The sequence below is a fragment of the Psittacula echo genome, assembly GCF_963264785.1.
Source record: "Psittacula echo genome assembly, chromosome: 1".
Taxonomy (NCBI): domain Eukaryota; kingdom Metazoa; phylum Chordata; class Aves; order Psittaciformes; family Psittacidae; genus Psittacula; species Psittacula echo.
Genome location: NC_137735.1, coordinates 26,506,895 through 26,530,934, shown reverse-complemented (window position 1 = coordinate 26,530,934; position 24,040 = coordinate 26,506,895). Strand labels below are relative to the sequence as shown.

The window sequence follows — 24,040 nt, the reverse complement described above, 5'->3', positions numbered from 1 at the left end:
TTGAGGAAATCGGGATTTTAGCTTCTGCAAACACACTGCCTGTCCATTTACCATTGAGCAAACAAGGTTTCACCTATTTATTTCTTTTTCTAAGCAGATGCAGCTTGTGACAGACATGTTCCCAGGCACAAAAGAATTGCAGGGTGACAGAATTTCTCAAAGTAGTCTCCTGGCCCAAATTTTGCCTATACATACTGTTATCTTCCTCCCCTCCATTTCTTTTAATGTGGTATTCGGTTTAGCTTGTGTTCCAAAGATTTTAGCACCTTTCCTGACTACGCGATTTTGTGTTGCCCCAGCCAGTGTGCAATCAAGGTCTCAAGGGACTCCAGGGTTTGCCCATTGCTTTCCTTTTTGTTGACTGTCAGTAATGATTTTACCCCTGAGGACAGCTTTTGAGGGTCTCCCACAGGATTGCCAGTGTTACTTCTACAAGACTGTTTAATAGAGAAGTCCTTCATTTTCTCTCTATGAAGTGGTTGAACTCTGCGCTTAAATGTGAGTTCTTGTCATGATTTCATGTAAGGTTTAGGGGCTGCCTGAGAATGGAACAGTGAATGCAAACACAGGGAAGATTTTACACCCTTCAAGTCATAAAAGGACCTCTTTAAAAATGGGAAAGGCATCTAATCTGGGGTGAAGCCTACTTTCAAAAAAGAATCAGGTGTCATTCCCATGCTTACAGCACTGGTGGTATCTCCAGGCATCTGTCAGGCTTGTGTTTCTCATCAAATTAAGCCTAGTAGAGACTGCTTGGTAAACACTGCATGGCTGATCATGTTTATCTTGTTGTGTTTGAACCGCAGTCAGGTTCCCTGTCTAGATGAGTTCAAGGAAGATTCTCCTTCCAGCTGATTTCCCCTGTCCATCCCATCTGTGTTTTCACTACAACTGATATGCACAGCTTGCTTGACAAAATTTGACAGTATTTCCAAATAGCCACCAAGCTGTGCAGGTGCAGGGCTTGAATGTAACACTTCAATGCAAAATATCAATAACAGCTCTACTTGGGGAAACCAACGTTTTCTATTCTAATTGAGTTCCACGTCAGTGTGACTTTTGCCCTGTGAGGACCACCATTTTGCAAGCCTGGATAACAGAGGTTAGAGTATCTGAAGGGCATGAGCTAGCAGGACTGATGAGAGTTGCATAGGTTTGGCAGAGCAGCTGGATCCCAACCTCTGGAGGAGCAACTCTCCCTTTCAGCACATCACAAGCAGACCTTTGAGGTGCTGCTCTAAAAAAGCCAAGTGCTGCAAGACAAGAACTAGATGGTTCAAACTACACATTATAGAGCAATTCTGTGCTACTTGGTGCTGGTCAAGATGGGAGCTCCAAGCTTGGGCAAGGGCTAGGGCAAGAGCTAATGCTCCAGGAAGGTGAAGCTATGCCATATCACTCCAACACAGACAGTGAGGCTTTTTTAGGGCCTGTGAAAATTGGGATTATGTTATGTCATCTGGCTTATCCATGTTGTATTTCTAAAGAATTCTCAGCAACAAGTACCTTAAACTATTTCTCCCTTCTTCAAACTGCTTTGTGTAAGCTATTTTTAATTAAAATGAGCTTTTCCATGTGTCCACAATTGATTCCTTAAAATATTAATAATTTTCCCTACATTGGGTGTCAAAGCCATTACTTTTTTCCTGTGTGTCCTTTAACTGTATTTAAATAATTCATTTATCCATTTTCCAGCCCTCAGGGAGACTGGTTCTGGTGGGGTTTTTTTACACAGTGTTATCACATTTAAAACACAGGATATTTCCTCCTAAAGTTATAGGATGTTTTCCTTTCTATTTGCCAGTGTTTACTCAGCACAAGAATGCAGTTAGCTACCATTTTATTAAGACACAAATTTAGCATGGAAATATATGTCTGCCTGTGTATAAATGCCCTTTCCACTGCTCATCAATCTCGCACTAATTAGAAAGACAAAAATATTTTAAAACCAATTAATGTCACTGAGAAACATTCCAGTAATTCTCAAAATACAATGTAACCATGATAGATACATTTCAATTATTTCAAAGCATTTTCACAGAGCACTGAGTAAGCATAAGGAAAAAGCAGGGGCTAAAAGCCGCCTCGCTTGCCTGATGGATCTCTGACATAGAATGTGGATTAAGGTTTAAGTGAGACCAGCCATTCATGTTCTCCCTCAAAAAGCTCCTGAGTCACCTGATTAAAGTGCAACCTTGACAAATATGCACAGCATTGTCTCTCACAGTTGGAATCACCAAAGAGGCTAAAAACAGCACCATGCACTGCATAATCTCTAACCTCAGGGGACAACAAAAACAGAGAATTGCTGTGTCAATCTCATTTCCTTGTTAGGCTCATTATCATAAATGCAGGCCTTTGGATTTGAATGCCACACTTCAATAACATTTACCTATCAACAGCTGCTGAAATATTGAATTCCACAGTCATCTTTTCCTTTTGATGCTTTCCCTTTTGTTTCTTTATCCATAAACATGAGCAACTGAGCTAAGCTTAAATTAACTAGCTGGGGTTAAATGTTTAGGGCAGCAAATTATGGCTAGCCTGCTTGCAGAGTGGTTTAGATTACAGAGGAGAGTTGCCAATCTTAGCTCTCATCATGCACTCCAAATGTGCAGAGCAATATTGGCAGTTCATGGCCAAATCCTGCATGCTTTAGTTATCACAGGAGCACTGCTCCCATGAATAAGTGGAGCAAGATTTAGCCTCTGCTCAGAAGATAGAGATGAATCACACTTTTATTCTTTGAGTACCTCATGGTACCTTCAACAAAGGCATGTTCAGTGATTGATAGCCTGTGTCTAGATTGGGTATTTTTCTATATACTGACAAATATTCTCTTTGCGATGATTTCTAGGAGCAGAGGAGTATACACTGCAGCAATGTTGGGTTTCCTATTTTTCATTGTGCCCTTTATCTTTGTTTTGATTAGGTTTTTTTCCAAGGGTCAGTTGCTTCCCATCCTTTTTCCATTCCGAGTGCTCTGAAATAATCCTGTTACAGATCTCCAGCCTTTAGCATCAGTAAAACTGTGGAAACTTGCATCAGTAAACAGGTAGGGAAAGACACAGCCTTCACTTCAGGGTCAAATCCCAAGTGGTGGCACAGTCTATGGAAAATGAAGATGTTTGGCTTTCTTGAAATGAGCTGCTGGTATCAGCTAAGGCTTTTTATTTTTTCCCACTTGATCAAGGCAAGAGCTATGTGCTACATATTAACTGTTTTAATCCAGTGTACAACAAAAATAGGACTGTAATTCCTATTTGGGAGAGATAGAGATGTTTGGTTAATAATAATTTCATGACTACATGCTGTTACTCACAAGGCCACTCAGGTGCAATAGGATGTGCCAGAGGGGATGGCCATGGAAGTGAACAGCCCACAAGTGCTCGCAGCAGGTACAGCATCATCTCCCCATACTCCGAGGCTATCACTTCACCCAGCCTGTCTCTTTGCCAGTCTAGGGACATGCTCCCCATCTGCAAAGCCATGTTAGTCCTTCTGCAAGAGTGACTGACTGCATGCCCGTACAGAGCTTAGGAGTAAATTGGTGTTCACCTAAAAAGGGGCATCCCACAAAGCCAAATGAGACCACTTTTGTTCCACAGGACTGAGCAGCAGGACCCCCTCAGGTTAGGCACAACACAGCCTTTGGCCATGGCAGTAGAGTCCCTCATCTGAAACTCAGGGGAAAAGTCATAGAAGGAAGGGGCAGGGGGGAGGATCAGCACATTTGTTAGATCTACATACCCAGAAGAACCACTAAGAGCAGAGCAGAGTTAAAACCAAGCCTTCCTAAAAACAGCTGAAGGGTCATTTTGGTGGTCCAGTGGTGAACACTGTCAAAAACCTCAGGAGACATAAATTAAGTGCATAAAGTATGAATTCCATTTGTCTCATGGCTGAGGTCCCTGCCACATTTCAGTGGCTTTGGACCCTGTTAACCTCAAACCCACTTCTCATGTCCACAGAGATCCAACTTCTACCTGATGAGTGGCAGGGAGCCCAGATGAAGGAGTCAGCTTGGAGGACATGACCTGTCAACCTGTTTTCTCCTTTTGTCCAAGGGTTGTTTCCTCCACCAGGAGCAGAAGGGTAGTGAGAGAGTAGTGAGCTCCTAGGAATGTAGCTGACACCTGAGCAGGTAATTTTTGGCCATTTATTTGAATCTAACTACTAGAAGCCTAATACTAACTTCATACAATTTTAATACTGTACTGACCTCCCGTAGCTGCTGGTCACAGCTGTGGTAGAGGCCAGTGAGATGAGAAAAGGTGGAGGACATATTTTGTTTCTGAGTGGGAGCAGAGTTTCTGTTACACTTATTTCCAGTCTCTCTTTTGCATTACAGTACAGTATTTTTTTAAAGCACAGGCGATCAAAGAGTCAGAAAACACAAAGACTTATGATTGATTTTGCTTAAATAAAATAATGATTTCTATTACACTAGCCTTTACTTAGGCTTCTGGCTGCTACAAGTATTCGATTTATTCTACTTGTCAAAAAAATCAAAATCAGAAACAGCGCAGCTCCTTGTATGTCCTGCATGAAAGAAATGCCCGGTTTGTAGAAGTTAGCTGGACTTTTCTGAAGGAGAGGGGCTGAAGACCACAGGAGTTAATTACATCAGTAGAGAGAAGTGCGGCTTTTCATTTCCGACTAAATACATAAAGCTGAAATGGGACAGCGATGGCCACAGTAAGTGGCTGAAGCTCTACATGATGACAGAGGAATGATTTCCCACCACGACTGCTTAAATATAACTAAGGTGTTCTGTAATTTTACTTCCACAAGCCAGAGGGTTTATTGTAATCCTGATAAATTATAGCAGCAGAAGCAGGAGAAAAGTGGGACAGGAAAAGGGAAATGTTAATGTAAAATATAAAATCGCCTCGCACAAAAGAATGGGGAGAGGGAGCGAGAGTTTTGTTATCATTTATTTTTCTTCAGCGTATCATTCAGTTTCAGCTGTCTCCCATCTCACCCAGATCTCCACCATTTCTCAGAAACGTCTCTCGATGGCATCTCATTCTGCTCCTGTCTTTCACCAGCGTTTCATTATTTCTCAACTGTCCCTGCAAGGGTCTAGGCAGGAAGCGGTGGGGGGGGGGACGACGACGAGAAGAGAGGGACGAACCTTCGCCCCAGTTGTCCGCCTCATTTAAGCAGTTTGCAAAAAGCGGGCGGGGTGTATGGGCAGGAGGCGTTGCAAATAATGTTAAATGTGATTAATCTCCCGGATTCCTGGAAATCTGACATGCATGAGTTACAGAGAGACCTCTTTTATTTCGCCATGAAACGCTTTTGCATAATGAGAAAGAAAATGTCCTCTGTGTCCTAATCAACTCTGACAGGTCCTGGACTCCCAAATGGCATTATTTATTTCACCCCTAATAACCGGGGAAGCGGCCCCGCGGCTGGCTGCGTGTGGGGACAGGAGGGGACAGGAGGGACGGACAACGGCGGGGCACCCGCAGAAGGGCCACAAAGTTTCTGCGCGGCTCCGAGCTCCGCGGGCCGGCTCGGTACCCTGCGGCACCGCCGGGCTTGGCCGGGCGCAGAGGGAAGGGCGCGGGAGGACTCCACGGCAGCCCGCCCCCAGCGGCGCTGCCCGTCGGCTCACCTGCCCCGCGGGGGGAGCTGGAGGCGGCAGCGGCCCCACCAGGGCCCGCCTCCTCGCCCCGCTGCCATTAGCAGAGATTACCCTAAACACTTGCCGGTCGCCGCCCGTCTCCCTCCAGGCATTGGCGCGGCCGCCTGTCAATCAGGCCGGCGCCCCGCCGCGCCGGGGCTTCGCCTTGCCACGGAGACGAACCGCGGCGGCGGCAGACGCAGCCCCGGAGTGGGGCTGTGTCACGCTGGGCTAGGGGAGACGGCTGAGGATGGAGGAGGAGATGCAGCCGGCGGAGGAGGGGCCCAGCACCCCCAAAATCTACAAGCAGCGGGGCCCCTACAGCGTCCTGAAGACCTTCCCTGGGAAGCGGGCGGCGCTGGCCAAGCGCTACGAGAGACCCACCATGGTGGAGGTGCCCCGCGGGCGCGGAGCGGGGCAGCCCTTCCCGCACGCAGCCGAGTCGCTGTCCTACGCGCCGCACGGCCCCTTCCCCAACGGGCCCGCCCGCCCCGCTGCTGCCCTCGGCGCTGCCCAGGGACACCCCCGCCCGCCGCTGCCGCCGGCCCCGAGCTCTTCGGGCCGCTACGGCCCCTGCCCGGCAGCGGCGGGGGGCGGCGGCGCGGAGCTGAGCGCAGGTACCCGCAACTCCTCTCTTCTGCCGCGCAACTTCGCGGGGCACTTTGAAGCAGGCGGGAGCGGGATGAGGGCTGCGGGCACCCCACAACACGCACACACCCATACCCCTCTGCTAGGGGCTGGCGGCGGTCTTGGGGTCCTCCCCATGGGGGCTGGCGGCGCCGGCTCCCTGGCACTGGGTGTGGGGGGAACGGGGCGAGCGGCTGTGTCCGCCCGTCGGTGGGGCATCGCTAAAGTTCATGGGGGCGGGCGGGGCCGCTGCCGGGGCCAGCATCGGCCCCGGGACGGGGAGGGCATCGCGGCCTCCCCCGACACCGTCGGGGCTGAGCCGGCGGCCTCTCGCGACTTGGCGGGGCAAGCGCTCGGCAGGCGGTTCTCACCTGCGGGAGCGGCGCCGCTGCCGCCGGCCACGGGCGGGGGGAGTCCGGGCCGGGCGCTCCGCTCCATCGCGGTGACGGCCGGGGGGGGCTGGCTGGCTGCCGGAGGGAGCTGCTGGCGGTGGAGAGAGGCTGATGTTAAAGAGGTGGTGATTTTAACAGGAAGAAAATAGGCTGCTTGCCTGCACCGTTTTCGTCAGATGCAGCGAGGAGCAGGGGCTGGGGTTATTATTTTTTTGCTTTAAAGGTGTAAGATACCGAGGTGCTGAACGCGTATCTTTCTTCTGGTGATGGCTTGGAGTTAAAAACCACGTAGATTTTGATGTGCAACCTAAATTTGGCATCAGGAAATGGGAAATTGCATCTTTAAGCAGAGTACAATCAAAAATGAATTACAATAAATCCTATATAATTGCATAGGTCATTCTCTTTAATGAGATTTTATTAACCTGACTGTCAAGCTTTTGAGTCAGGCAGATATTTTATCTTCTTCAACTGATAAAAGTGTCAGCTATAAACCACCATATAAATATTCATAAATCTACACATCTGTGGCAGCCTATCAGCATCATTCTTTTGGACATTAAAAGCATTCTAATTACTTTCTGTCTAGCAGAGCTGAAATGCTGCCTGTTATAGTATGTGCTTGGCAGGCATGATTGCTTTTGTTTGCCATCACAAATAGCAGCATCCTATTTTATATACTGATGGTCCAGAATATATTCAGGGTTTGACTGAACAGGATGAATATTATGAAGCACCATCTGGTTTTGATAACATCGGGTATATTAACTCATCTGTTAATTTTTGACACATCAATGATTTATTTATTTAGAAAAATTGGATCCTGTTTTGGTATGTTGCTGTTTGCCTTTGTAATAAATGTGATGACATTTCCTTACTAAACAGGGAGATATGCTAGTTAATAGGATATATGGCTATGTTTTAATGCCTGTTTTCACTCAGAAGCAGCCATGTATTGGATGAATTTATCATGTCTTGTTACAAATAATTCAAGTACTTCACCAAAAAGTTTTATACTTGAATAGATCAGCCTGAAAATTCATAGCTGTGACGTATAGTCCTGTGATCTGTGGCAGAACATAATCTTTTCTTTTTTTCTTGAAAATACTTCTAATTTGAAATGCCAAAATGGTGGTAGTTTAGTGGGTTTTGTGGCCCACAATCAAAACACTGCCGATAAACGTGACACCTATGTTTCTTTACAGAAGCAGATTACACCATGGAAAACATTCAGCTGTCTGGTAGATGATATACGAGGCTATATTCACAGCGAAGCCCTCTGGCTGTAGATTGTACCAGCCAGGTGCTGGAGCAGGCTTCAAAGTTTGTCATTGATTCAGTCCTGTGCTCAAAACAGAACAAAAAGATAGTAAAGGAACTTCTGTTTGTGCACCGAAGCTCTGTGAAGTCCGTGTCCCATTACCTCCACATCCAGGCTTTACTTTAGGTTCTTGTATGGGTCCCAGCATAATCCTCTCAGCTAAGACTGGAGTACCAAGCACAACAGATTAGGAGAAGACAAACCAAAAACTTGCTGCAGTGTGCAGAAGTGGGATTTTCTACAAGTTGTCACATGGGGCTGATAAAGCAAGAGGTGAGGTTAAGACCTCCTGGGAATTGTAATCCCTGGGGTGCAGATGCATTACTGAGCTATGAACCTATCCTTCCTGCTTGGTGATGGAGAAACACCAAGTGCCTTGTGTTGGAGGAGCTCTGGCAGTGGTGAGCTGAACTGGAAGCTCTTGAGGGTGAGCTACTTGTGACTTTGGGGCTGTGTAAAGTACTTCCATCCAGTCATCCAGAGCCTTGACATCCCCTTAACAAATGTGCGAGCCAATTTAATAGCTGGGGCTGCTGCTGAGGAAGCAGAGCTGCAGTTTTGCCCTGGGGAGTGAGAGCATTTGTGTGTTCTCCATGCAAGGTTGTTCTGTGCTTTGCCCAGCATCCACAAGGTCTCTGCCCACCTGGCTTCTGGGTTCACCACAGCTGCAAGGGGTGGGCTGGGCCCTTTCCAGAACACCTCTTAGCCAGAGGTTCATCTCCTGATAAGTGGGTGCTTTAGGGAAGGAAGGATCCTTCCCTTAACAGGTATCCAGCTGCAGGTTCACTGAGTTGTTCTCCACAAGGCAAGCAGTCACTATCCGTTACTTGCAGAGTTTTCCCACTTGGCTTACCCGTAGTGCTTGGCGGGTGCTTACTTGAATGAAGGGGTGGAGGGCTATGCATCACAGTTTTGTAGAGACACCTGTTTTGTAAGTTTATTTTCACAGATTCCCTCTTTTTGTTGATAGCTCCTGTGCAGGCAACAGTGAGCAAGCTGGCTGCTGGCTAGTAAAAAATCCTGGGTTCAGCTGTAACAGTTATTTTTCCCTTAGTAGCTGGTGCAGTGCTGTGGTTTGGCTTTAGTTTGAGAACAGTGCTGATAACACACTGATGTTTTAATTGTTGCTCAGTAATGCTTACCCTGATCAAGGACTTTTCAGTCTCTCATGCTCTGCCAGTGAGGAGGAGCACGGGAAGCCGGGAGGAAGCAAAGACTGGACTCCTGACCCAAACTAACTAAAGGGGTATTCCATACCGCAGCACATCATGCCCAATATATAAACTGGGGGGAGCTACCCAGAAGGTCCAGATCTCTGATTCTCCTCCCCATCCCACTGGGAGCAGAGGGGAAGAAGGCAGGGAGTGAGTGAGCAGCTCTGTGGTGCTGAGTTACAGCTGGGCTTAAGCCACAGCAACTGGCAACTTCAACTCTTAATGCAGTTGATTCTTAATCTTCAGGCCCCTTCAGATTCAGAGCATCATGTTTGCTTTTGAGAGTGCACACCTCCAGCACAGCCACAAGTAAGAATGCTTCCGTATTTTTAAAGGTTTTCTTAGTGGTTAGAGGTCTTGCCAAGGATGAATGGTTTCTTCTTCAGTTCCTCTCTGAGAGACCACCCTGGCCTCTAGCATCCAGAAGAATTGCAGGAAGAGGGGTTAGGGGAAGGAGGAAAAGTAGGTGTTCTCAATCCTGTGCTGCAGTGTGGAAAAATCTGGCTCAAGATCACACCTTTTAGGGAAAGATTCTGCATGAGAAATGCCATCTTACAGTAAGAAATGTGGAGCTGTACTGCAACATGAGCCTTCTCTGTCTTCTAGTGAATATGACCGCTGCTGCTGCAGCAGCGTAAGCCACACAAACAGGTACATTCAAAGCACCAGCAGATACCCATTTTCTTCAGTAAAATGTTTTTTCTTTGTTAGTCTATTCAGATTATTTTCCTGGTATAAAACCAACATATATCTTTGGTAGCATGTACATTACATTATTATAGTTAGCCAAAGAAATTCCTCTTCCTTAAGAAAGCATAATGTAGACCTTACAGTGTGCCTTGAAATTTAAAGTGGGCTTTCATTGAAAGGGGAGAAAGAAGAGCAGAGCTGTCTTAGAGATGTTGTTCCATTGCCAACAATCTGGCATCTTTAACACAACCAATTAATAAAGCTCTGTTATACCTGGACACCAGAAAGTTTTTTAAGTGAACAGAGAAGCTGAAGATCATTAATTTGGCTTTAACAAAGAAGTTGGGAATCCTCATCTGAAAGTAAATCTATCAGATCAGTACTGAAATGGCTAAACACTTGTCTTCATCCACTGGACTGTCTTTGTGATCTTTATGCAAAATGCCTGAGAAAGCATCGCTTAGTCACAGGAGGTGTCAAATGACTGTGAGAGTGAAGACCTCAGGCCCACTGTAGGAGAGGATCTGGTTTGAGACCATCTTAAGAACCTGAACATGCACAAGTCATTGGGACCTGATGAAATCCATCCACGGGTCCTGAAGGAGCTGGCGAATGAAGTTGCTAAGCCACTGGCCATCATATTTGAAAAATCATGGCAGTCAGGTGAAGTTCCCGATGACTGGAAAAAGGGAAATATAACCCCCATTTTCAAGAAGGGGAAAATGGATGACCCGGGGAGTTACAGACCAGTCAGTCTCACCTCTGTGCCTGGCAAAATCTTGGAGCAGATTCTCCTGGAAGACATGCTAAGGCACATGAAAAACAAGGAGGTGGTTGGTGACAGCCAGCATGGCTTGACTAAGGGGAAATCCTGCCTGACCAATTTGGTGGCCTTCTATGATGGGGTTATGGAACTGATGGACAGAGGCAGAGCAGTTGATGTCATCTACCTGGATTTGTGCAAAGCGTTTGACACTGTCCCACACGACATCCTTGTCTCTAAATTGGAGAGACATCAATTTGATAGATGGACTATTTGGTGGATAAAGAACTGGCTGGATGGCCGCACACGAAGAGGTGGTCAGTGTGGTCAATGGCTCGATGTCCTGCTGGAGACCAGTAATGAGTGGTGTCCCTCAGGGATCGGTGTTGGGACTGGTCTCATTCAACATCTTTGTTGGTGACATGGACAGTGGGATTGAGTGCGCCCTCAGCAAGTTTGCCAATGACACCAAGCTGTGTGGTTTGGTTGATACGCTGGAGGGAAGGGATGCCATCCAAAGGGACCTCGACATGCTTGTGAGGTGGGCTGATGCCAACCTTATGAAGTTTAACCATGCCAAGTGCAAGGTCCTACACCTGGGTCGGAGCAATCCCAGGCACAGCTACAGGTTGGGCAGAGAAGAGATTCAGAGCAGCCCTGCGGAGAAGGAGTTGGGAATGTTGGTCGATGAGAAACTGAACATGAGCCGACAGTGTGCGCTTGCAGCCCAGAAAGCCAACCGTATCCTGGGCTGCATCAAAAGGAGCTTGACCAGCAGGTCAAAGGAGGTGATCCTGCCCCTCTGCTCTGCTCTCGTGAGACCTCACTTGGAGGATTGTGTGCAGTTCTGGTGTCCTCAACATAAAAAGGACACGGAACTGTTGGAACAAGTCCAGAGGAGGGCCACGAGGATGATCAGGGGACTGGAGCACCTCCTGTATGAAGACAGGCTGAGAAAGTTGGGGCTGTTGAGCCTGGAGAAGAGAAGGCTGAGTGGAGACCCCATAGCAGCCTTCCAGTATCTGAAGGGGGCCTATAAGGATGCTGGGGACGGACTCTTCATTAGGGACTGTAGTGACAGGACAAGGGGTAACGGGTTCAAACTTAAACAGAGGAAGTTTAGATTGGATATAAGGAAGAAATTCTTTACTGTGAGGGTGGTGAGGCACTGGAATGGGTTGCCCAGGGAAGTTGTGAATGCTTCATCCCTGGCAGTGTTCAAGTCCAGGTTGGACAGAGCCTTGGGCGACATGGTTTAGTGTGGGGTATCCCTTCCCATGGCAGGGGGGTTGGAACTAGATGATCTTAAGGTCCTTTCCAACCCTGACTATTCTATGATTCTCTGATTCTAAATGCTCTCAATTTTGTGACCCAAGCATAGACATTTACTGCAATGTTCATATCTAAGAAAGTAATTACAAAGTCTGTACATGGACAAAGCCATTTGAGGGGTACGGAGCTGCTGCCCAGGATGTAAATTAATAATAATATGATAATAATTGAACAAATCAAGAAATACCAATCACCAGGTGAGAGGACTGAAATACTGCAAAGTGGAGGGTGAAATGATTGAAATTGCTAAGGTCCTGGACTTTGGAATCTTGCTGAAAGTTGCATACTAATGAATACATTCTCTGCAGAGGAGAATGTATGGTATTCAGATCCACTCTATAGTTACAAAGATGACTTTTTAAACCAGCTGCCCAAGTTTTCAATGGGAACTATGGAAAAGCCATGACCTGAATCCAGAGGCATTGAAACCCAACACAATGCACTGTTAATAAAGCTGTCTAGCCTAAGTATTGAAAAGATCCTCAGGTGTAGGAAGAGCTGATGTTACACCTGCCAGTCTTCCCAGACATCTTTTCTAATGCATCAGTGTAGGTCATCAGGTTGAGTTTCAGAAGTCTGCTCTTAGTAAAACCCTGGGTTTAGTCTGGCAGTTGGATAGCTAGGAAGCCCCACAGTTCAGCATCAATGAGAAAAAGACATAAAGACAAATGCTATATCTGGGAGTTGGTGCCTCGTTTGCCATATGATAGTACCTTCAGGTTGCTTGCATTCTTAAATAATCTAGGTAGAAATACTTGCACTTTTAGCAGTTTAATCCTGCTCTGTTAGCGTTTGATAGGCCTGATTGGGAAAGTTCACTTTCAGGCAAAAGTCTGGTCAAAGTCAGTAGAAGTTCTGTATGACTAAAGGCTGTAGAGTCTAAGACATTAGAATTACATGCCTGGTGGGCATTGTAATAAGGAAAAAGGATATCACAATAAGACTTTATTTTTACACTGCTTACACTGTTCAGGTCTGGTGCAGTGTCGAGTTCAGCTATAGCAGCTATTTTTCTCCTTCTTAGTAGCCGGTGCAGTGCTACATTTTCAACTTTAGCCTGAGAGCAGCACTGGTAACAGGCAGGTTTTGAGTTGTTACTAAGTAATGTTTACTCCCATCAAGGGCCTTTCAGTCTCATGCTCTGCCAGTGAGGAGAGGCATGGGAAGCCCGGAAGAAGCAGAGACAGGACACCTGACCCAAGGTAGCCAAAGGGGCATTCCATGCCACAGCACGTCATGCCCAGTATAGAAACTGCGGGGAGTTTCTCAGGTCGTTCTGGGTGTCTCTGCTCAGATCAGGCTGGGTATCAGTTGGCAGGTAGTGAGCAATTGTATTGTGCATCACTTGTGTTTATTGTTTTCATTTCCATTTCTTTAAATTTTATATTCTCTCCCCTTGTTATTTCTCTTACCATTATTATTATTGGTGGCAGCAGCAGTGGTTTGTGTTATACCTTAGTTACTGGACTGTTCTTACCTCAACCCGTGGGAGTTACATTCTTTCTATTCTCCTCCCCATCCCTCTGGGAGAGGGAGAGAGGGAAAAGGGGACATGAGCAAGCGGCTGCATGGTTCTGAGTTACCACTGGGCTTAAACCACAGCATGCAGTCATTTCAATGGAATCATCCTTTCCTACAAAATACATACATTACATTAAATCAATTAAGAATCATGTATCAGTGATTATTCAGTAGTAATCACATAAAGACAACTTTTTGTCATTTCTTAGTGATTAGGCATTGTACAGTGCTTGCATTTCTAATTACAGACAGTCTGTAAAAGCTGCAGTTGCAATTTCTACAGTATATGCTAAACGGGCAGCATTTGTTTCTATTTTTGATCCATCACAAGAAATAACCATAGTTATTATTCTCATTTGGGGTTGTTTGGACTGTGGGTACAGGTACTGTTACTGCTGTCAAAGTTACTTCAAAGTGGTTCCTGCTTCAGCACAGAGCCATATGTTTGCTGAGAGCATCCCTCACTATTGTTGCCCAGTGGTACCTACAAAAAAAGCATTTGTGAATTTTTATGGTGGCATTTCAAAATAGCCCTGCCTTGTCATGACTTTCATTTTTATGTCTTTGAATATGGGTTAAAGTGAAGAGAAAAACAGTAATTGCTGTTGTTTTGTCTTTGTAGTAGATCTGATACTGAACTGAGGATTAAATCAATACTGTCATTTCTATATAAAATTTCAGTTACATTTTAAGCCATTATCTCAGTGAATATGCATTCACTTGGTGCCTAATGCATTCAGTTTTACAACAAAACTAACAATTAATTTTATCTTTGCTGATGTTAGTGTGTATTATAGTGTTCTTCAAAACTGGTATTTGCAGTGTCATTTTGCAGAATTTTAGGAGAAACTGTAATATTAGAATAACATCTCTTACACCAGTCTAATCCCTTTTCAGTTGTTTCATTCATATTTTGTCCTCTTGCAACAAGGGTATGTAAGGAATGAGTAACTGGTTTGTCAACAGGGACCATAATGATTAAAATACAAACTATAAATACGACTTCAGGTCTGGAATCAGATTATAGGATTAAAATGAATGAAAAACCTGCTCTGTAGTAGGATTGCAAAGTTCCAATCAATATCAACATGTAACAATTTTAAAGGGAAAATGTGGGGGTAAAGAAATAAGGCATAGAAAGCCCAATTTGAGGTTGTTAGTGATGCTCAAGTTCCTTGATTTTTGTTTGGTTTATCAGTAGGTTCCAGCTAGAAAGCTGCAATGTTTACCATTCTTTTAATTTATATTATGTCCATTGTACTGTTTTGTTTTGTCCTTGTATTGTAAGGGTTAAAGACCTCTACCTAAGCTGGCCTTAGGTTAATGCAGTAAAAGAGAAGGAGGGACAGCAGGTACGGAGGATACAGAGGAGCTGACACCTCACCAGCACCCACTTGCGAAGGGGAAAGCAGTACCTGCGCGTTTCTGCCCTTTTGAGTTTGTAGTGTGGAAATAGGGCATTGGTTAATGTTTTAGATCAAAGATGTGTTGGAGAAATCTGCCCTGTTTCATCTGAGCCTATCTACAAGAGTGTGGTAGGACTTGTCAACAAAGGAGTTAGATAGTGAGAATGCTTTAAGTGATCTTAGGGGCACCCCAATCTTTCAGGTGGGCTCTCTCTGCTTGGCCCTGGGCAGCCTCATAGCCCAGCACTATGCCTGTGCTTACTCTGTCCATCTCACCGTCATTATTCTTATGGTTAAGTCCTTGGGAGATCACGTCCTCGGGTTTTGTACTGGAGAGGTCTTCTCAGGCTGTGTTCAAAACTGAAGGCAATTGTATGTTGCTTCGGCCTTCCCCTCCGCAGAGATCTGGAGGATGGTAAAAATGCAAAATAGTGTTGTTTTAAATATTCTTCAGGCCAGATGTACTAACCTCAGCTTGAAGTAGATTTTCCACCAGAAAGTGTATCTTCTGCATCATGCAGAAGTGCCACCTCTGAAAGGCCTGGTTTCTGAACATTCTGTTCTTTACGTATTATCAGTGTGATAAGGCTATGTTTTCACTTCTGGTGATGAAGTTATGATAAATCAAGGTCTGGGGTGCTTAGTCTCATGCATCTGTCGCAGGTTGCCTTTTGAAAAATAAATGCGTTTGTCACTTCCTAAAAGTCAAGCCTGCCTAAGAAGAGCTCTCCAAAATTGGCAGTGCTTAAACCTACCAGGCTTTTGCTTTTTTCTTTTAAATCTCATGCAAAATGTTAGTTGCATCTTTGCAGACACCCAAAGGGGCTCAGCTGTGAATAAGCTAAAAAAATTTTTTTAAGTGTTCTTTTTATTGGGGAACCCAACAGGTCATATCATAAATGTCTTGGTAATTTTCCATCCATGTCCAAGAACTGTTACAGCAGCTTGAGCTATATACATAGTGCAGAAGTGAACTGCACAGGTTTAGGTTGTAGCTACTATTGCTCCCTGAGACATGACACCTGTCATTAGTGGCAGGGCTGACAAGGCGCTGCATGGCATTCTTATCCTGCTTGTACAGCTGTGCTCCTGCCTTTGGAAACTGCTGCACAGCCCTGTATAGAGTTTCCTGGTTGAGTCCAGAGCAGCTTGAAGAACCCTGCACTGCTTTCCAGTATGTGATACTGGCTTGCCCACAAACTCACAGGAAGTCAGCAGGACAGAAAAAATTCCTCTCCTGTCCAGAGGAGCTTCATGTTGTACATTTGATGTCTTTTGTCAGTGGAAGAAGAGGGAAGAAGATGTGCTTATTGCTCTTGAGCTGTTCTTGGACGTGTCTGGAAACTAAAGCAAAAGAAACAAGGAAACGCTATAGAATTGGGGGCAGGTCATATGAAGTGTCCCAATGTCAAGCAAGTGCAGCAAAGATGAGAGGGAATAAAAACAAAGCTTGGAAGCCTTGTTGGAGAAGAGCAGGGCGTAAGAGGAAGATGTAGTGCAAAGTCCTGCAAACATGTGCCGGCAAGTGCTTGCCAGGAGCTTGAGATAGGCTTCAAGTACTTACATGAACTTTTAATTGTAGAAAATTGCATGGAAATTGTATTTTCTTCCCCATTTTCCTGTCTTAATCCCTCTGAAAGAAGATGGCAGTAAGCAGTGACTATCATCACAATGCATTTCTGATTAACAGCAAGGGCACAAGGGCACTCTCAAAATAGAAGCAAAGTCGGGATTGTTTTAAATCACAGTGTTGCAGAAGTATTAAAGCAGAAGACATAATTTTAATGTGTTCAGAAATAAAATGCATGCTACTGTAAACAGTTGTGTACATTCATCTAGCTGCTACTGCCTGGCATAACCTTTTACGTTAGGTTTCTGTGATTCATCTTTTCTTTTGTTGCAGAGAGTCGAATGATTCTGGATGCCTTTGCCCAACAATGCAGCCGGGTTTTAAGTCTCTTAAATTGTGGTGGAAAACTACTGGACAACAATCACTCTCAGTCCATGATTTCTTGTATAAAGCAGGAAAACCCAAATTATAGTGAAAGACAAGAGCAATGTCAGCTTGGGAAAATGGTCCATAGTCAGACATCAGACATTTTAGACATAGAGATGCAGTATATGCAAAAGAAACAACAAACCTCAGCCTTTCTGAGAGTTTTTACTGATTCCCTTCAGAACTACTTGCTTTCTGGGAGCTTCCCTTCTCAGAACACCTCATCAGTAAATGATTTTAGCCATTTGGCAGATGTGGATCCACTTTCAACCTCTCCAGTACACACTTTAGGTGGATGGACATCTCCAGCAACATCTGAATCTCACGGTCACCCATCATCTTCTACACTTCCAGAGGAGGAAGAGGAGGAAGAGGAAGAAGGTTACTGCCCTCGGTGTCAAGAGCTAGAGCAGGAGGTAATTTCATTGCAACAAGAAAATGAGGAACTTCGTAGAAAATTGGAGAGCATTCCAGGTAAATAATCCCTTGCCATATAATATTGTCAACCAGTGATAAAATTACTTTGGGTTATAGGGGGTTTTATAGGGGTTTTTTTTTTTAAGTTCTGGTTATTTTTTAAGGGTGCAGTCATAGTAATCCAACACTGGAATTTATCTCCACCCAAAATTCCTACAGCTGTGTCCACTGGAAAATGATCTGCTGGTACTCATCCGTATGAATCTTTAGTCCTAGACTAGTGAGCTGTTTTCTGGATGAGATGTACTTGTAATCTCAGATCCCAAACATCAGGTCATAGTAATTTCAAACATATGCATTTGTACCTAATTATCTATCTTGTTCTTTCAGTGACATTCCATTTTATAATCCTAATTCCCTTTTGGGGCTTCTTGTTTGCTTAAAGAAACTGTTAAAAGTTACATCCATACTTAAGTACATTTGGCTTTTACCTTGAACAGTATCTTTTAAATTGCTGTTAGCTCAGTGGGAAGCAGTTCATCTCCTCCCATTCATCTTTGAACAAACCTTCAAAAAGTTTTTGCACCAGCTTCTCCAGTTCAGCAATACCTAGCAGCTGCTGGGAGAGACAAAGCAGGCAGAAAACCCCTGTCTGATAGAAACCCCCTCTGCAAAAAACTTCTCTTGCCATTTAAACTTCTCACTGTTAAGGTGTGCTGAGATATTTGAAGAGTGATATTGGAGATAAATAAAGTGTCTTGGTCCCATAACCTCTAAACTTTAAGTACAGGCAAAAATACACCTCAAATAATACTAAAAGGACGTTTAAATTTAGTGAAGAAGATAAGTATACAATACACTTGTGACATGTATAGCCACTAGGAAGCTACACTGTTGATAGCTGAAGTTTGAGGCGCTTAGGGTAGGTCCATGCAAAGTTAATGGCGCTAACCCATAAGTTGCAGAAAAGGACAGATAATATAGCATGGGCTACAAGAGAGAAAATACTTGAAAGCAGCTACCTATGCAGAAAGGAAGAAGGCAGTAACTAACTACTTCCCCAGTATGTAGGTGCAGTTGCAAAATCTGAGCAAAAAGAAGGCAGCAGTCTTCATAATTCTTCTCCTCAGCTGTGAGTGATGTATTATGCATTACTTGTATTACACTGTGGTTTTCTTTTGGGTATTGGTCCCTAAGGGTACCAGCAAATCCCACAAGCAACGTTGTTCAGAGAAAAGCCAAAATCTAGAATACTTTCTCCACCCTTCCCAAAATCTGAAGTCACCATAACTTGTGCTCTCTCACTGGATTCAGTAGTGTGTGTGACACATGTGTGACAAAGGAAATCATGTGGATTTAACTCCTGTTGAGTCCTAGCTTCAGGTGTGTAAGACCAAAAATTATCATTATCATTAGGGTTTATAATCAGACCTACAGCTTTCATTTAATCACCTGTATTGAACCCAAAAATCTTTCTGGCTTTGGCTAAAGCATAACTTAAAATTGACTTAAGCAGCATCTCAGAAAGCCTCCAGTCCTGAATTGGAGACTCCAACTCTGTACCCTGGCAGTTACTGACTCGAGTGGTTAATTTCACTGGTGAAAATGTGTGCCTTATTCTCTGCCTGACCATGTGAAATCAGCTTCTAGCCATTGACTTTCATGCTTTGCTCAACTCAATGAAGTGCTGTATAGGACTTGGTACTTTTTCTGGTTGAAGGTATTTACAGATTGAAAGCTGACTTAATTTCCATCGTAGATGAACTAAGCAAACAGCTGTTTAAAACTCCTCAAGTGAATTCAGTCCTTCTTTGCAGTTCTTTTCTCCCTTGGTGCTCATTTCTTTAAAAACTGTGCACTGGAATACATGCAATATGTGCCTATCTGCCTGAGCAAAGGTGAATAGTTTCTTTGTTCTCCCCCACACTTGCCCTGGTCATTTGGCCATTGGTTGTGCAGCTGAGCTTCTCCCTTCTGTGCATATTTCTTCCTAGTCATACATACTTTGTATTTGGCTGTGTTCATGTATGAAGTGATCCAGATTGCTTTGACTGCCCTGTTTGCCCAGTGTTTGCTGGTGCACCAATTTCTGTATCATCCAGATTCTTTTTATAGGTTTTAAATCAATATCGTGATCTTGGCTAGAAATGCAGAACAGTATTGAGGCTGCTGCCAGTCCCTGTCGAGCCTTCCTAGAAGCACATCTAGTCATGATGGTTGCCCCAATGACAAATATTTGAGATGTCAGTAGCAGGTTCTTAATCCGTGTATGCTATAGTCTGCTGATGTTACATGTTGCTGCTTTTGCAATCAGATAACTCATGGTAGCAAGTTAAATGCCCTTCAGGAGTCTAGATATATTAAATCTGTTCAGCCCAACTTTTTCAAGCGAACCTATAATCTCATCAAAGAATGACAATCAGGTTAGTCTGACAAGATCCACTTTCCATAGGATCGTTTTGACTGGCATTAATTTTATTCATATTCTTTAGCTCTAAGTCAATTGGGTCAGCTTGCAATTACCTATATTTTGCTAGGATTAATGCTGAGTTAAGCAGCCGGTATTTACCAGGGTCATCATAGTTACCCTTCATCTCCCTTTAAAAGAGAGATGAACACCCCAGGAGTAATGAAACACCCTGTTAACAGTGTATCAAAGGAAGCAGACAACATAAATGTGCAAGGATGTACAACTTCATCAGTCAACATAAAATCATCATCAGATGCATCTGCTGCTGTCTGGGTGATGTATACAGGTAGGTCTAAAGTGACCTGTGTGTTTGGGGAAGCGTAAAGAGCCACAGAAGGGACCCTCAGATTTTGCCACATGGTAGGACAGAGGTCTGAGGTTGACAGGCAGTCCCACAGCCACCCTGAGCAAGGTCAGTCAAAAATCAACTAAAGGTGATGTCTTCTTATTTTTGTGTCCAGTGCTGATTTTGCTCAGTGAGCTTCTGCTACCCAAAAAGCCACCCAGAAATTTTCCTGTCACTTGAGCACCCAACTTTGTTTGCAAGCAGGCATATTGCTCACTCTCTGAGCATTTTGATTTTGCCCATCAGGACATTGCATGCCTGATGTCCTGAACCCTCTGCAGAGGGTTTCAGTGATTGGTGCAATGAAGAGCCAACTGTGGAGGCAGCTAGATGAGCCTGGAGGCTGCCATACTGTCCCATCTAGCTGCTGAAAGAGCACATTTTTCTGACATCGTGGTTTTCCTTCTCCTCCTTGAGGGAGCTGGACTGGAGCTGCTCTGTGAGGCTGGCAAGGAGGCGTGCAGCCTGCCCTCCCTGCAGGCACTGAGGTTCTCGCCAGCAGCTCTGTCAACAGAAGATAAAAGCCCCAACCGCTCTCTTCTGCTCTGTAACCGCCTATGAATCATTTTATCCTCTTCCTGAAATACTTTGCATTTCTTTTTTTTTACTTTCCATATGCAAAAGCCCTTTTAAAATCCATGAGAGTTTGCAATCTAAAAATAGTTGCCACTGTACATCTCTGCCTCTAGCTCTGCAAAGCACCATTTGCATGGCTCACAAAGAGACTACAGGGAAGAAGAGTGTTTTCTCAGCAGATGTAAAGGCGATGACATTTTTCTTTCACTAATATTACAGAAGACATATGATCCTCTAGCTTTTGGACACAGAAAATAAGATTTTTTCAGTTTTCAGAACTCTGCCCTGTTGCTGTAGGAGCCCTCCAGTCGTTAGGATCTTTTTGCCCGTAGCATAGCATCAGTCTTTGGCAGATCACTGGAAAAAAACTATTATATGGATGAGATACTGCATGTTTTGGTTGGTTGGTTGGGTTTTTTTCTTAAAAAATACCCAGTCGATTTGTCTAAAAAAAACCACTTAAATTTGTGTGAAATCTTAATTGTTTCAGCTATGAAATAAATGAAGAAACATTCATATTTCAGTGCTTCGGCTTTGGAGCAATGCAATTTCCCCTTTTTTTTTTTTTTTTTTTTTTTTTAGGCAAAAATAAGCAAACATTTTTAGATTTCAGTTCAACTGAAAAGAAGAGAAACATTTTCATAAAATAATTAAAGATTAGATAATTCCTGGCAGGAGTTTGGCAAACTTATCAGTGGCTCTTCAAGGTTTTGAGGCTATCAAGAACAGAGCAAAGTAATCCATCTATACTAGGAGAAAAGTGTCTCTTTCCTCTGTATAAAATTACTGGGGCAGTGATACTTTCCCAATAGTACAATTAAAGACCTATTTGTGAAACTGCATGTAATACCTGGATTTAGACCATCTAATATATAAGGAAATTAAGCAGTTCTCCTTTACTATTGTCAACATGATTTTCTCACAGTTTTCTGGCCAAAAAGGGAGAAAATATTTCCAGGTGGTTAAAGCAAAGGCCAGAGTCATGAGTGAGGATTTGCCTCTTGGTGCTCCTAGCTTTGCGGCATGGTTTTGGACAAGCCACCCTGAAAGTATTGAAAAGTTATAAATAAGGTGAAATGGAGTGTGATAAATATGGTAATTATTCTGACCTTGCTAGCCTGGCAGCAAGAAATACTCCAGCAAACAGCAGAAGGATGGGGGTGGAAAACCCCCTCAAATGTAGAGAAGTGATCACTGATAGATGGCATTCATGGTGGCTGGAGGTAGCCAAAGCAAAGCGGGATTTGCAGGTCGAGTTAATATCAGTGTAATAGAAAAAGTCAGACAAGTTTTCCAGGAGGTTTTGTGTGCCCAAGGCTTGACTCTCTTTCCTGACTATATCAGCTGATCTAATAAAAGATATTACTTTTCCCTACAAATCCTGTCTCCTTTATACTTTTAGAGCATCGCGTTTCCAAAGAGCCTAGCACAGCCACAGCGTAGATAAAGCATCCATCAAGGGTTATGACGAACGCTTTTTCATGTCCTTTTTTTTTTTTTTCCCTTGATGTTCACATTTAACCACTTCTTTGGTTTCCCTTGATGTTCTGCATGTTGTGGTCTGATCTCTGGCCTTGTTCTGCTGTTCAACTTCAAAGCTTGAAATTACTTCAGGAAGAGAAAGCCTCAGGCACGGTCACCCAGTGTTTGGCACGAGAACCCTTTTGAATCTGCAGTGTTGCTTTTCTTGCAGCTTAGGGGTGCCAGCTTAGTTTGCTAAACCAGCCTGAGTACAAAAACTCACTGAAACATGTAACTGCAACAGACCACAACTTTATTAATCTGTTTTCTCTACACTTCTGGGTAAAAACCCAGGAGAATTTTTGGGGTCAGGTTTCCTAGCCTACTCTGAGGAGCAAGAGCTGGTGGAGGTTTCGTGAGGAGCTGTGGTTCAGCCTGGCAAGGCTGAACTCTTTGGTCTCAACTTCAGTTTGTGTTTTTCAGGTCGTCATTTGTCTTTTTAGTGACACAAAGTCCTGTTCCCGCTCACCAGGGGCTCCTTGGTTTCCCTGTTAGTTATCAGCAGTTTCTACTGACTAGAGAGGTTCACAGGAGAGGTCCCTGGCCTGAAGACTTCACAGCTGAAAGGGAAGACAAGAAGAGGTACCTTCTATTAAGCAGAAGGAAAATGAGAGAGTACAGACAAAAATAAGAGCCACAGGAGAATGTGGGAGCATCATTTAAATGAGAGATTCAGATCTACCTTGTTTTATCTCCTCTGTTGTTTAGGCAGAGGTGTACATCCCAGGGGCCTACGGAAGGGGCGCATTCTTTCCTCTTCCTGGAATAAATATTTTTGCAAAAGAAAATTAAATACAATGTCTTTTCAGGTGCAGATTAACAGAAGTTCAATGGTTTTCCACTCCACCTGGAAAACACAACAGAAGGATTTTAAAAGTATCAGGATATTTGCTATCATTTTTTCTCTCTTGTTTTTGGCAGGCACGTAGGTCAGTTTAGTCAATCTTTAACACACCCTTCTGCATGTAACGTTGATTCTTCTGAATTCTGCTGACTGCTTTCACTGCAAATGAGTGCTAGTTTTGTTATCATCCAGTTACAAACATCCAAATTTTAGGGTCTTGAGTACCTTACAAATCCTCTTTACTAATCCACATCTCTCTTTATCTTTCACTCTTTTTCCTGCTCACTACACCCCAATAATTTGTCTTCACAGCCCATCCATGCAGCTTCCACTGGCTTTCAGCTGAGTATTGAAATAAATGAGCGTATGAGCTAAAATAATCCAAGCCATGTTATACTGCACACTTGTCCAAATCTCAGGCAGAGAAGGCATCTCCATTAATGTTACAAGAAATTCACACTGCCATGTAGTCGTCAGCAGGTTCCCTATCATTTGTTACATCTTTTTGACAGTCGAGCATCAATTTAGAAATGCCCTGCAATGAACCCAGAGTGAAGCATTGCTCAAGGTCAAGGCAAGGAGGAGATACTACAGTGCTGAGCCAGTCTTAACTAACAGCTGTCAGTCTGAGCAGGGTGGATGTAGATGTACACCCTTCCCAATTCTCCTTGCTGGCTATTCAGAAGTAAATGGTCTTGAGTGCTAAGGGATTCATGTTCTGCTGTGCACAGCACCAGCGGGAATACTACCCAGTGTTGGCTACAGAGCACAAAAGCTTATTAATGAACAGAATAACTGGCTTTCTTACTGTCTGCTTATGGGGCTGAGGCCACTGTGGGGAGACACTCAGCCGAGCTGGGGGTAAGCTGCTTCTTCTCGCTAGGGCTGCCTAATACCATGGGAGAGATTGGAGATATACCTTATTTACATTGGAGAGAGACCTTATTTACTGCAAGCCCAGGTATCTCTTCA

At 44.1% G+C, this 24,040-nt stretch overlaps 1 protein-coding gene across 1 annotated transcript in view; it reads left to right on the top strand.

Moving 5' to 3' along the window:
* Positions 1-5,882: 5,882 nt before the first annotated feature.
* BEND4 (BEN domain containing 4) overlaps positions 5,883-24,040 on the top strand; it is a gene marked incomplete at its 5' end in the record, with an annotated part of 29,067 nt that continues 10,909 nt past the window's right edge. Inside the window, 2 exons of the mRNA XM_080639024.1 lie at positions 5,883-6,249; positions 16,802-17,368. Coding sequence (XP_080495150.1) covers positions 5,883-6,249; positions 16,802-17,368 — 934 coding nt within the window. The remainder of the gene's footprint in view (positions 6,250-16,801; positions 17,369-24,040) is intronic.